This window comes from Lepisma saccharinum, chromosome 3, assembly GCF_977018435.1.
Source record: "Lepisma saccharinum chromosome 3, izLepSacc3.1, whole genome shotgun sequence".
NCBI lineage: Eukaryota > Metazoa > Arthropoda > Insecta > Zygentoma > Lepismatidae > Lepisma > Lepisma saccharinum.
The window spans coordinates 99,380,223-99,394,404 of record NC_139231.1 but is presented as its reverse complement, the minus strand read 5'-3'; the positions used below and the strand labels follow the sequence as shown (position 1 = coordinate 99,394,404).

The 14,182-nt window shown below is 39.4% G+C and overlaps 1 protein-coding gene across 1 annotated transcript in view; it reads left to right on the top strand.

The window, feature by feature from the left end:
• Positions 1 to 2,343: 2,343 nt before the first annotated feature.
• LOC145985906 (putative cytochrome P450 49a1) overlaps positions 2,344 to 14,182 on the top strand; it is a 29,496-nt gene continuing 17,657 nt past the window's right edge. The window contains exons 1-3 of the mRNA XM_083120043.1: positions 2,344 to 2,565; positions 9,153 to 9,388; positions 13,391 to 13,634. Coding sequence (XP_082976169.1) covers positions 9,160 to 9,388; positions 13,391 to 13,634 — 473 coding nt within the window. The 5' untranslated portion in view covers positions 2,344 to 2,565; positions 9,153 to 9,159. The remainder of the gene's footprint in view (positions 2,566 to 9,152; positions 9,389 to 13,390; positions 13,635 to 14,182) is intronic.

Here is a 14,182-nt window from a genome sequence, read left to right as displayed (position 1 = left end):
AGAATTTTTTTTCAAGTGTTGTTCCTAAAATACTTTGCTACACTTCGGCTAACACACTCGTGCACACATGTCAGAGGTGATTTTGTAAATGCCATTGAAACGAATATGTATTCATTCGAATGTATTGGAAATTAAAACACACATAAATGTGAGACATTCCATTCCAGGATGAAACCTTTAACACATATAACAAGATCGAAATGTTATACAAAAAATATACAATTGTTCTACAGTTACAGTTCTACAAATTAAAATAAAACATTATAATATATGCAGTGTTAAATAATTACAAAGTGTAAGACTAACAAGGGAGGTTATCTAAGTATCCCTCTCCGATTTCCATGAAACTTGACAGTATAGTGGGGCCCGAAGGAAGAATTACGTGTTGTTTTGTTTCAGCTAAAAAACGGTTTTAGGGGGCAAAACCCCCTCAAATGTCAAGATGAAGACAAATTGAAGTGAGGATCTGACCCCTGTGTCCCCCTCCGATTTCCATGATACTTGGCAGGTGTGTGTATAAACGGGCCCAAATGAAGAAATACGTTGTTTTTTTTGTTTCAGCTAAAAAAACGGTTTTAGGGGGCAAAACCCCCTCAAATGTCAAGATGAGGACAAATTGAAGTAAGGATCTGACCCCTGTGTCCCCCTCCGATTCCCATGAAATTTGACAGGTGTATAGAGAGGCCGTATGCCCCCTGTTTCTTCCTATGCCATATTTACGTGGTTTCGGGGTCAGATCCCCACTTCAATTTCTCCTCATCTTGACATTTGAGGGGGGGAATGAAAACACACATAAATGTGAGACATTCCATTCCAGGATGAAACCTTTAACACATATAACAAGATAGAAATGTTATACAAAAATTATACAATTGTTCTACAGTTACAGTTCTACAAATTAAAATAAAAAAGTTCTGGATGTGGATTTCGGATCCGGCAGGATCCGGATCTGGCCATCCGTACTATACACCTGCCACGTTTCATGGAAATCGGAAGGGAACACAGGGGTCAGATCCCCACTTCAATTTGTCCTCATCTTGACATTTGAGAGGTGGTTGCCCCCTAGAACAAATTTTTTGCCGAAACAAAAAAACACGTATTTCTTCATTTGGGCCCTGCAAGTTTCATGGAAATCGGAGGGGGAGACTTAGACCTCCTTTGTAAGTGTAATAATTAATTACAAATCGCGCACGCGCACACACACACTATATATATATATATATGTGTGTATGTATATTATATATATATGTATATTAGCAGGTAACAATATGTTATAAGCACATTCTTACTTTCCAAAAAAGCGCATGTGGGATGGCAAAACGGATCCGGATCCGAAAATTCCGGATCCGGATCCAAAAGTTCTGGATCCGGATCCGAAAGTTCTGGATCCGGATCCGAAAGTACCGGATCCGGATCTGAAAAATTTTAGGATCCGGATCCTAAGGATCCGGAACCAACCGGATCCGGATTTCGGATCCGCTAGGATCCGGATCTGGCCATCCCTAGTCTAGAGCAGTTGTTCTTAACCTCCATGAGCCCGTGGCCCGGTAAATTTGTTTTTTTGGAAGGCGATGACCCAATCCCAACATTCTTTTAAACTTTAAAATTTAATTAATTTGTACCCTTGAAATTTAATATTAGTGAATAAATTATGGTAATTATAGAGAGTATTAGTACGATTATGTCTAGGTTTCTAGAGAAAATATAAAATTTGGTTTGCTCCACGGGGGATAACCTCCATTCAGGTTATTTAAAACCTCGCCAGCGCTGGCGAGAAAGGAATTCCTCTTATCTCTAGTGAATGCCAAAGAAAATGCCATCTTTTCAGCTGGTTGCCATCTCGGACTGCAAGTCGCAAACTTCAGAACCTCTCGCGGTCCGGTATCAATGACTGCATGGCCCGGTATCTGGCCGCGGCCTGGCGGTTGAGAAACACTGGTCTATAGGATCATCAGAGCACGCAAGACCCACCCACCACCTACTACTGCAACCCCTAGGTAGGTCGCAATGTAAATTAAGGGGTCGAGAAATCGACACCCGGTGAATGCATATAGTGGTTCGGATCCCACTTTAAAACTGTCGGCTCAGTTCCGATTAGTCTCTCTGTGCACAAAGTGGACGTAAACAAAGGCTCAAACAGACTCACTCACACATAAACACGCACACGCTGGTCTGTAAGATCCGTAAGGGCTAAACCTTATATTGGCGTGCCAGGCAGGAGTGACGACAAGCAAAAATGAGCTTTCGTCATATATGAATCTGGCCTTGGATTGAAGGACCTATTGGATCTGTGTGGCGACTAATGACATAATGACGCGATCTAAACAGCCGTTGGCCAACTGCCAGTTACATTGCAGTGCGTGGAACGTCAAGGAACCATAGGGAAATCAAGCGTCAAATGATATCTTCAAAAGACAGTTGAAGAAACCATACAGATTGGCAATGAACTTACTGTTTTTGTTGTGAGTGTACGGATGTCACTTGTTGAGTCTTCAATACGGTTGGATTCTTCAATCACCTGTTGCAAGCTTTAGGATATTTCTTCTAGGGATCTTTTAAATTACGGTAAGTACATAATCACGATCTTTTATGTTCTTTCCTTTGTTATAGGATTGTTAATTTCTTGTATAATGATCGATGTGTATTACGGGTTTATAGGGAATGAAAGAAATGAAAATTGGGGGTTCGTCAGTATTTAGGCTATTTGCATCCGTCACATTATAAGAGGGGTCAAGCTCTTTACTATAACTACCGTAAAATAAACCCATCTTTCTGAGGACAAAATTTCCTTGAAGTTGCTTGGCCACTTCTGGAATAAGATAAATTTACGTTACTTCTTCCATTTAACTTCTCTCTCTTTCTCTTTTCTTGCATCTTCTCTTTGTCATTCGATCTCCATTTTTTCAGTTTTAGTATATCGTTGTTCGCTCTTACTTTCCGTCTTCCTGATTATATCTCTCTTTAGGTTTTCCCTACCGTTTTCTTTCTCATTTCCTCCTAAAGTTTGTCTCTCTCTCCCTCTCTCCTGTTTGTCTACTACCTTATCTCCTTTTCTCTCTCGCATCTATTTATCTTCATTAGTTTCCCTCTATATCACTTTTTCTCTCTCTCTCTCTGTTGCTTATTTATTTCCATATCTTTGTCTAGCTGTCGCTCCTTTATTGCTTCTCCTTCCTTCTCTCTCTGTCTTTCTTTGTGTGGCTTGCTTCTATTTTCTCATTCTATAACGCTTCTACCTATTTCTAATTTTCTCTCCATTTATACGTTTCTTTCTTGTAATGACGTACACGACAACTTTTGGATTTCTATTTTGATTTCATTTCCCTTGTGTCACGTGGCCTCTCCAGGCGATGCCACTTTTGTTCTACAAAATCAAACGGAGAAATCATCATCATTATTCGATTGGAAGTGATTTTGTTTTGCAATAGCACTTAGTAAGTTCACAATTAATGAAGAGAGACATTCAACAGTATGAATTTTTAGAAAATTATACAAATTTATATGATTAGACAACAATTTTCTATTTAACAGTTTAGAGTTGAATTCAAGATGATAACTTTCATGATGACGGAGGTGTGTTGCAGATATTTGGATTATTTTTTAAATTGACTCACTTAAAGTAATATTTACAGAACTAGAAAATTTCACTTTCCTCAGTCTATTTCTTATTGCTCAGCACTTGCTGCACTGGGAAACGTTGCAAACTGAAACCGTGTACAATGGTTTGAATTGTTGACTATAACAGGCAGATGGACAGAGCAATAAATACTGATTCCGTTCAATGCCTCTTTGCAGCAGTTATACAGCATACAAGACCCTTGATGCATTGATTGGTTTATTTTAATTCGCTTTTCTGCCGATTTTGGCAAATCGCGAAGATGAGGATGAGTGATGACATATGAAATTGACGAAAGGACATTTGCAAATAACACCCATGCCCAGGCCGGGATTCGAACACTGGATCCCTGGCTTCGTAGCGCGCTGTGCTAACCACCCGCCATGGAGGTCGGCACAAAATCCTTAACAAAAGCAAATCGGTTGACAGGGATCTTGCAATAAAAATGCCATCCATTCATTCTATAAAACTTACGAGGCACTCGGCACATATGACAAAACATAGCCTCACAGAGAATTATGCTGACTATAGATCCAGGCCAAGGGTGCCCACAGAGGGGGGCGCCTCATGAAATTTTTTTGGGGGGATAAAATTTTATACCAATTCATTATATCTTCGTCCAAAAATGGGGGGATCGTTTCGTTTGATTGACTTGCTTTGGTTTTTATTTTTCTACCTACGTGTGGGTAATCGAGGCGATAGGGTTGAAATGAAACACAACCCCTTATGCCTTTAGAATCAGTTTGGGGGGGGGGGTGCTGTTCGCATTAATACAAGATTAGTCGAGCAGACAAACTGTGAAGAATAAGGTTCAGTACACTAACAATGTTAGTGAGCCTGAGCAGTTTTGTACGTTTTATGTTAGCAAACATGAAAGTGAGCCTAAAATACCTAAAGTAAACATATATTGCTTAAATATGTCTGTATTATATTGTTCCGCAAATTTTGTTTGACCAAAATAATTTGAGTAATTAATTCGGCATAAAGGGGATGGGGATGTTCTACCTTTTTGGGGGAGTGCGTCATAGGCCTTTGGGTGGGGGCACCACTGATCCAGGCGCCAGAACCGTGTTAGCGGGCAAAAGCGGAGTTTTTAGCTTGTACTCGTGGATGAATAAATAAAAACGCGAGTACCTTCTATGAAGGCCACTCCTTACATCCCGGCAACCAATAAAACATATTAATGAAGTTTGTCCTTCTTTCAGTGTTTTCCGATCCACTAAACTACATATTGTTTGTTGTATTACCTTTTGATTGGATGATTTTGTTTATTTTACTTCGCTTTTCTGCCACTTTTGGCTAATCGCGAAGATGAGGATGAGCGATGATATGATGAAATTGATGAAGGGACACGCAAGAAATATCAACACCCAGGCAGGGATTCGAACCCGGGATCTCTGGCGTTATAGCGCGGTGTGCAAACCACTTCGCCACGGATGCCAGCGCATTACTTTTAGAGATCTGTAGGTCACGTCATGTAGCATAAATCAATGTCTCCTCCCTATCATTGACACTACTAACCTAAAATAAAAATTTTGCTCTTTCTGCCGATTAAGGAAACCGGTGATCCTTCCAGCATACTCACATCTTATGCTATTACAACCACAACATTATCTGAAACAAGAAGTGTCTATCTCACCCTTACGTAGCACATTCACGCAAACAGATAACAGACACACTTGAATCATAATTTGGTATCTTGCCAAGCACAATATTTATCTTTCACTGAAGGTCAATTTCGGAAAATGACTATGCAGATTTTAGAAGGATAATTGTTGAGCTGTTCCCGTGTGAAGGTGTGTTGTGATCGCTCTGTGAAGAAGAATAACAAAACGGTAAGTGTCATTCTCTGCTTGGTTTTGGGCAAACATGTAGTTATGTTCCTAAGTTTCAAAATATTAATACCACTCAACTTCAAATAATTTGGTGACAAGATCAGTGGCGTCGCCAGAATTAATCATCTGGGGGTGCTGAAGGGGTGCGTAATAAACTTTAGGGGGTGCGATGTTGAAAATAAAGAAAGCTGGAAATATGCATGCATGTTTTAGCAGAGGCGGAACCATAAATTTTTGTCTGAGGGCTGGCAAGTATCAATATAAACGTGCCAATAATAATAATAATAACAATAATAATAATAATAACATTATTATTATTATTAGTATTAGTAGTACCAGTAGTAGTAATATTAGTAAAGTAGTAGTATCAAAGACGTTTTTATCTTCCTTGGGCCTCCCCGATGGCGCAGTGGTAGCGTCGTCGCCTTGTAATCAAAGGGTCCCGAGTTCGATTCCCGGTGGAGGCACTAGTGGTTCGGATCCCACTTTAAACTGTAGGTCCAATCCCGATTAGCCTTACTGTGCATAAAGTGGACTTAAAACAACAAATCAATCCAAACGTTTTTATCCTCGTAAATCACGCAAAAAAAAGGGTGAAGTTGATGCTAGAGCATTTGTGTTGGACAAACGATTTGAAATATTTTTCAACACGTTCAATTTCACATTAGCTAATAATTGAAAACAAGCATTCAAACTGTATTTTTGAAAGACAGAAAATGCATGACGAGTATAATTGTTTTTCTGCATATGACATGTATAACTTTCATGTACAACATATGTTTTACACATATGCAACATGGAGCGACCTTTCGCCTTGTAATCAAGTTCGATACCTGGTTCGGATCGCACTGTAAATTGTAGGTCTAGTCCCGATTACCCTTACAGTGCATAAAGTGGACTTAAAACACCAAATTAATCAATCAATTAATATGGAGCGACGTAAAAAATAATAAAATACATATGCAACATGTAAACACTAAATTGTGTACGTATTCAAACTTTCTCTAATACACATAAGCCTCATGAGACAAGGGAAGGAACAATTGTTAACAACAATACTGATGAAAGAAAAGGTAACGGTCTCTGATCTTTATAGAGACTGCCGACAATATAGGCAAATATATGCGGCTTCTCTATCAATGCTTGGCTGCTGTAAACAATAACAGCGGTCTCACTACAATACCTAACATTTGGGCTCTCAATGTGACTACCACATATTACACCGTAAGAGTTAATGTTTTCAACGTAAGTTTGAATAAGGGGTGCTGAAGGGGGTGCGCAAACACCCCTTCGCGCCCACCTGGCGCCGCCCCTGGACAAGATTGACATTTATGTGTGCGTGTGTGCATATTCAAGTATCTAAACACGTATGCACACATTTAAATTGTTTTTGCCATGCAATAATGTCTACAAACACACATACACACACACACGTACATATAGCCTATATGAGCTAAAACGCAGCCAAATGGTTAGCTCTCTTGCTTGGAGTAGTCCCGGTTTCGATTCTCTGTAGGGCCTCCAAAATTTCAATGTTTTCCCAACACCGTGAGGGCAGTTGAAGGAAGTACTTTCAAAGATAACAAAACTTCACTTCTCATGCATCAATTGACACAGCCTAAATGTGTGTTTTTTCTTAAATGATCTTGTCTGATCTTCCCAATTGATGCATTTTTAGTGCATCACACGGAATACCAACTGATAAAATTGCTATTTTATGTATTTCTGTGTGTATTTTGATACATTACAAAGTGCATCATTTGATGTTTATTTATTTATTTATTTCAACCCAACAGGCGGATGCCCAATTATAGTGTTGCATATTTTCTGATAAACATAAATAATGTATGTCAACGCTAAAGTACGTTGTAAATGTACACAAAACAAAGTAGTTACTAAAAACAAAAACATTAAAATAATAATACAAGTACGATTGAAAGAGTAACATAAAATGTCAGACGTAACTACACTGCCCTCCAGAAATTAAGCAACAACAAGAAAATGTGAGGTAAAAGAGAAAACAGTTGGAGAAAAGAGAAGAAGAGTGGTGGGCACGCTGATACGTTGGGCACGAGAACATGTGAACTGGACACTGGACCAGTGGCGGTCCGTTCTCTTCACTGATGAGTCCAGGTTCTCACTGGACAGTGATTCGCGACGCCGATTGGTCTGGAGAGAGGCAGGAACTCGTTACCATCCCTCCAATATTGTTGAAAGGGACAGATATGGTGGTGGAGGTATGCTTGTATGGGGTGGCATTTCTATTGGGTCTACTGACCTCTATATCCTCCCACGTGGCACCATGACAGGTCAGCGCTATAGGGATGAGGTCCTTGCACGTTATGTGGAACCCTTCGCACGAGAACGAGGTCCGGGCTTCATTCTGCAGGACGATAATGCCCGTCCCCATAGGGCAGGACTAGTCGATCGGTTCTTGGACGAACACCATATTCAACGCATGGTGTGGCCATCCCGTTCCCCGGACCTTAACCCCATTGAACACATGTGGGATGCTCTGGGGAGACGTCTCGCTGGCCTTGTGCCCCCTCTACAAACACTCCAAGACCTTCAACTGTCTCTCTCCCAACAATGGACCCTCATACCCAATGAGTTGGTGGACAACCTTATTGGCAGCATGCGGCGGCGTTGTGAGGCGTGCATTGCTGCGCGAACGGTCACTTTCCGTCTCCAACGTTTACCACCTGTGATGCTCCATGCGTACATTTCATTTCTTTTGCCCACGAGTTTACCTTGTTTTGTGTTTCTTCTGTTCTGTAAGGCGTGGGACACTTGTTTCTTTCGTTACAAATAAAATATGTACACCCTCCGGCCTTGTGTTTGATTCTATTGGATGATCACCATTTGTTGCTTAATTTATGGAGAGCAGTGTATCTAATACAAAAATTTCCTACATGAACACAAAATTTCAAATATTACAACGTACAAATACAATAATATCTTTACACTCAATGTTTATGATCTGAACCACCACGGACAAAACAAAATATAAAGAGATACTTACATAATGCATGATAATTTACATGAAATTTGAAATTTATATACACACAGAAGAATTCAAGGATGGAAGATATAACCTAGGGGCTTGTCTTTATTACATTATGAACTATATTGAATTGAAATAAAACTTCACTTTGGAACTGAAGTCCTCATTCGTTCTGAGTATTTGAATGAGTTGATATTTAAAACAAAACATTGGGTAAACTATTAATTAATAAATATTAGCATAATTTTACAGTCCATTTTTATTCATTTATAAATCTATAGTAATATTTTTTAAAATTTATTTATTCATTGACCACAACAGGCTAATGTCGAATTACAGTGTTCTACATAATTGAGTATAAACTACAAAAGAAATATAGATTTACAAAAATTACGTTGACATTAGTGACAGAACACGTTAGTGTGTTATTGGAGTCAACATATATGTGTCAATTGACTCGTCTTGGGTTCTGTATGTACCAGTGTACATTCAGGAGTATGCACATGTTGTTATGTTATCATCCATCAATTATGCTCCTCAGAATTATGGTTTCATGATTTTATGGTATGATTACCATGCCTCCTGCTCTCTCTGGGTTCCATTGCAGGCATGGCTTATTATTTTTTTTATCGCAACTACATCTTTGTAATGTATAATGTTAAAATTATGTTTGGAAACTGTATGAATATCGTTTCAGGTAAATCATGTCGAAGTCACGGATACTTCTGGCGTTTGTAGAAAATGCGAGAAACCCATCGCCATGCCTTACAGCTGGACTGAGGCAGCAATCAACAGCAGCAGCCTCTGCGTCAGCAGTGAGCAGTGACGTCACCGCAGACCTAGAGTGGAAGAACGCTAGGCCCTTCGAGGAAATCCCAGGACCCAGAGCTCTGCCTCTAATTGGGACGGCCCACAAATTCATCCCTAAAATTGGTGAGTTCCTTGATAGCCGAAGTGCCAAATGTTGTGGATTCTAACATCAAAAATAACTTGACCCCCTTTTTTTTTATTTCAAGTTTAGGAAATTTACATTACAAGCTTTCCCAGAAATTCAAACTGCATAGCAATATTTAAAATAATTTTGTCTCTATAACTGGAATTAAGGGCACGGGGGTCCTGGTTCACTCGCCCCCCCCACCCCCTAGCATTTCCTCTTGTATACTGTTAATTTGATAGAGACAGTAATCTGAATACGGGGCAGAACGTACCAGCGAAAAAAACGTACCAGCGACAAAACGTACTTACCACCTGACGGACTACCTGCGAAGGGTCCTCTACTGAGTCTAAAAAGATTTGCAATGCCACAAAACGTACCACTTGATGGTTTTGCTGATTTCCATCACACTTTATCCACGCTTTGGACTGGCAAAATTACTATATAATGCATATATAGCTATTTTGGTGTGTTTAAAATCAGCTGTGGTTAAGCTGTCGTCCACATTGTTTCTTTTGTTTTATCTTCTCGTCTTTTTTTCGATTTTCGTTTTAGTTATGTCAGTTCTAACCTAACCTAGCCTAACCTAACCTAACCTAACCTAACCTTTGTCGTGTAGGTTGCCTAGAGTATCGTTCAAAATCTTGTTAATTGGCGTGTCTTCCTCTCGAACCCTTTTCTTCGCCTCTTGCATACGCTTCTTCACATCTAACTGATCATCATTCGGGACTCCACAAACGTGAACACTCGACGGGCTACTAACCACTTTATTCTCTTTTGACTTTAAGTTCAAGCGTTCTCCTTGAAGTGGTACCTTTTTTGTCGCGGAGTAAATATTTTGAAGTTAGGTGTTTATCTGGGTGGTACGTTTCGCGCAAAAACCCTAGTGGTACGTTTTGTCGCTTGTAAAGTCTGTCGGGACACCAGCAATCTATATGAAGGAAGCATTGTTCCAATTATCTAACACAATATATCAAATTCGTGTTTGTAAAGTAAAAATATAGTCTCTCCTGTGTGGAAGAAGGTCGCACTGAACACAGTTGCGTTGCAATGCTTTTAGACTATAAATTGCAATTTAAAAATAATGCTGTAAGAATGGCCCTATTATGTTGTATGGCTGTATTACTCATAATTTTTAAAGACAGAATTTTATCATTTTATGAAGAGTGAATCCAAGAAGACATAGACTTCAATAGTTTTACATGCAAGATACAAGTCAACGGTAGCAAAGTTTACAAAAAAAGAAAAAAAAAAACATTTGTCACAACCTGTATTATAAAACTTGAAGAATCTTCAACCACATGAAAACCAATCCAATTCAAAATTTATGAGTTACTAATTCATTGTAATAATTGTAAGGCATGTGTGGAAACAACGCCAAAGGAGAAAAGTAGCCTGTAATGGTGAAATTTAAACTTTATTGCCACGTAATTTTGAAATTAAAGTGATAAAAGTAACTGATGTTCTTGCACATATCATATGATAATTACCATAATAAATGATTATGAAATATATTTTAAAATGTACTCTATTATAAGATCTAAAATTAGAGCCTTCTTTTCTGTTAGAGAGCCAGAAGTTACTTAATTGTCGAGATAGGAAAGTACTGATAAGATAGTGGAATAGAGATTAATTCTTATATTAATTCCAAAAATCTGACTTATATTTTAGATGTCTATACTCTGTCCCAGGTCTCCATGAAACAAGCGAATGAAAACAAGTCCTCTGCGCAAGCGCAAGTAGTGACTTGAGAGGATTCAACTAATGAACACGTGAGAAGAAAGGAATTGCATGGAGGGTCCAACGGGGCTGCAACTAGCAGCTGTTTGTAGCAGCGCACACTGCTTCGCTTCGCCCACTCGTTTTCTCCCTTTCCCTACCGTTATGCGCGGCGTTGCTCCCCAGACTCCTGGGACGTAGTACAGTATAGAAATCATCGCCCAGGGTGACGGGGAATGGTTTTATACCACCTCTTTGGACTAGACTTCCTAGTAAATGGACCGAGCACTACAAAAAAATCTCAACCCTCTTCTTCTCTTATGGACATATCCCCTTCCATGAAGGCACGTCATCGGTTTTCAAGTTCAAGAAAGAAACAACATTTATGCACTAAATGTAACATTTTATACTTCAAAATAATTTATTTTAAAGACATATCGTCATTTAATTTTCATTTTAGTTTGGTTAAAGATCTGTGTTCGTTTGGACATATTATTCATGACATATAAAAGTTGTATGAACAGTAAAATCCATCTATTAAATCTGCACATAGTTAATAAGTATCGAAGGTGGAATAACACAGAGCTTTCGTAAACGCACTCCGTGTATTTTATCGCATCAGAAAGTCGATCATAATTCTAAAAACTTTGACGTCAAAGTCTTACCGTTGCTTTAAAATTGCTTCTGCCACTTCTCATATTTAGTCTGGCTTAATGAAACACTTCGTGAAAGCTCGGTACAAAGATGGGCTTGCTTCAATTATGCATGCGAGCACTTTATAATTTTTCATTGAATCGAAGTTGAAGGAAAACTTTATTTGTTCACATATTACAAAAGTCTGATGCTCTATCTGAAACTACATTGAACACTGCGTAAAAACAAGCTTGGGGGAGTTCTAGAATTGTAGTGACAAACTTTATGGGCGATGAGAAATAAGGGTGAACATCTTGTGAGAAAATTGTGAGTCGAATGATTTTTTTTTTTTGTATTTGTATTAGCAAATGGGCAGATATGCACTGGCGTAAATCTACAGTCATCCCTGATATTTTCAACAAATATTGATGCCCATTTATTTTTGCATTGCATATATGTACTATCAGGACAGGTGGGAAGGAGGAGAATATATTATACTGTAGAATGCTTAAGTTAGGTTATAAAGTCCCAACTTTTTAGTGTGCCACATTTATTACACCATAAAGAACCGCATTTATTTGGAGTTAAAAGCTCGTTGCAAAGCTCTTTATGTTTGTCACAGAAACTGTTCCCAGTACAGTCTGAAACTGTACTTACAATTTATATTACGATCCTAACGACTATGTCCTACCTCCACCGGTGATCGAATCCGGCACCCCTTGATTACAAGGTTACTTTCCCACTACGCCATCGGGGAGACCTACGCACAATCTTTCAATTACACGTAACTTTCGACAAAGTTTCCCTGATGGGAGGGTTGCTCCAACTCCATAAGCCCACACCTTCAGTAACATTTTGATAACAACAGTGCGAATTCTGTAGTACTGATTTCAAGCTCACAAGTATACATGCAGAATCTATTTGAAATGCTAACGTAATATGTGACCACATAATCTGAGGCCAAAGGTGCAAGACCATACTTGAAGGGAGCATCCTCCGATTCATTGATTTAGTTTATTTTACTTCGCGTTTTGTGCCTCTTGGCTAATTTGCGAAGATGGGGATGAGAGATGAAATGATGAAATTGATGAATGGACATTTACAAACAACCCGGGACCCCTAGCGTCGTAGCGCGATGTGCTAACTACTTGGCCACGGGGTCCGGCGAGTATGGTCTTGGAGTGCGGTCTTGAAGTCGTGGACTGGAAGTGGAAGTCTTTCGAATTGCACTTCGACTGCAGCGCCAAATAAGATCAGTAGATAAAACTGAGTACTCGTTGTTTTCCCCACGTTTTAAACACTTGTTTTTCACCATAGAAATCACATAGCATTTTCAAATGTTCGTACACATACATTTCCACACATTAGAAGTACTTTAACCAACAACTTGCTGACCCATAACGCATATTTAACCTGTGTTGCTGGCTTTCTAACTCCGCGATTTTAAACAAACGAACAACGAGTGTGAAAAACACGTGACCCAGTCAGCTTCCATCTGCACTGCGAGCTGTGCACTTGCGTACTCCTGTTCTTGGCGCTTTCGAACTGTACTAGGTGACGTCACTTCCGCCAAAACCATGTTTCAAGTACGTACTTCGTACCTTTCGGACAGAGCCTTAGTTTCAGTAACTTACTGTTCGATTTTCCAGGAGAGTTTTCTGGTGGAGACCTCTACAACATGATCGTGATTCTCTACAACAAATACGGGAAGATCTGGAAGCTCCGCGCCCCCAACGGAATGAACATGGTTGGCGTGTACGACCCTGATTGGGTGGAGAAGGTGCTGAGGAATGAAGGGCCGTGGCCAATCAGGGACTCCTCCAAGAGCCTCCTCTACTACAGGAAAGTAACCAGGAAGGACTTTTTCCAAGGCAACGCTGGCCTTATTCTGGAGTAAGTTTAATTTTATTATTATTGGTAATATTCCACTAAGATCTCTTTTGTTAAAATAATATTGAAATCAAGCATAATCTTAGCCGTAGCCTTAGGAGTAAACCAGTAATGGGAGTAACACTTTCGTATAGCGGAAACGGATTTATTACTTTTTACATAAGAAAGTACTTACGCAAATCATTTTCTTTAGCGTTGTTGAAGTTCGGGAATGTAGTTTTGATCTATTTTAATGGGAAATCATGTATTTATCTGCTAAAATATCTCTCCAACACGTTATTGCTGCTGCCGCCATTTGCTTTCTACACGTGAGCACAATGTTCCGTGTGTTACATGACGTAACCCCCGCAAGTGTTTCAAACCTCGACGTGTTTTCACTATAACATGACGTGTCGAGTATTTTTAATTTTTTTTTTTAAACTATGCTTGCCTAACCTAACCTTACGGGAAATGGTTTGTGGGGCTAACGTGAATGGTTTGTGTGGCTAACGTCAATGGTTTGCGAGGTATTAGCATAATTTCAAATCCGGGCACGAAAGTAGGTATTTTTC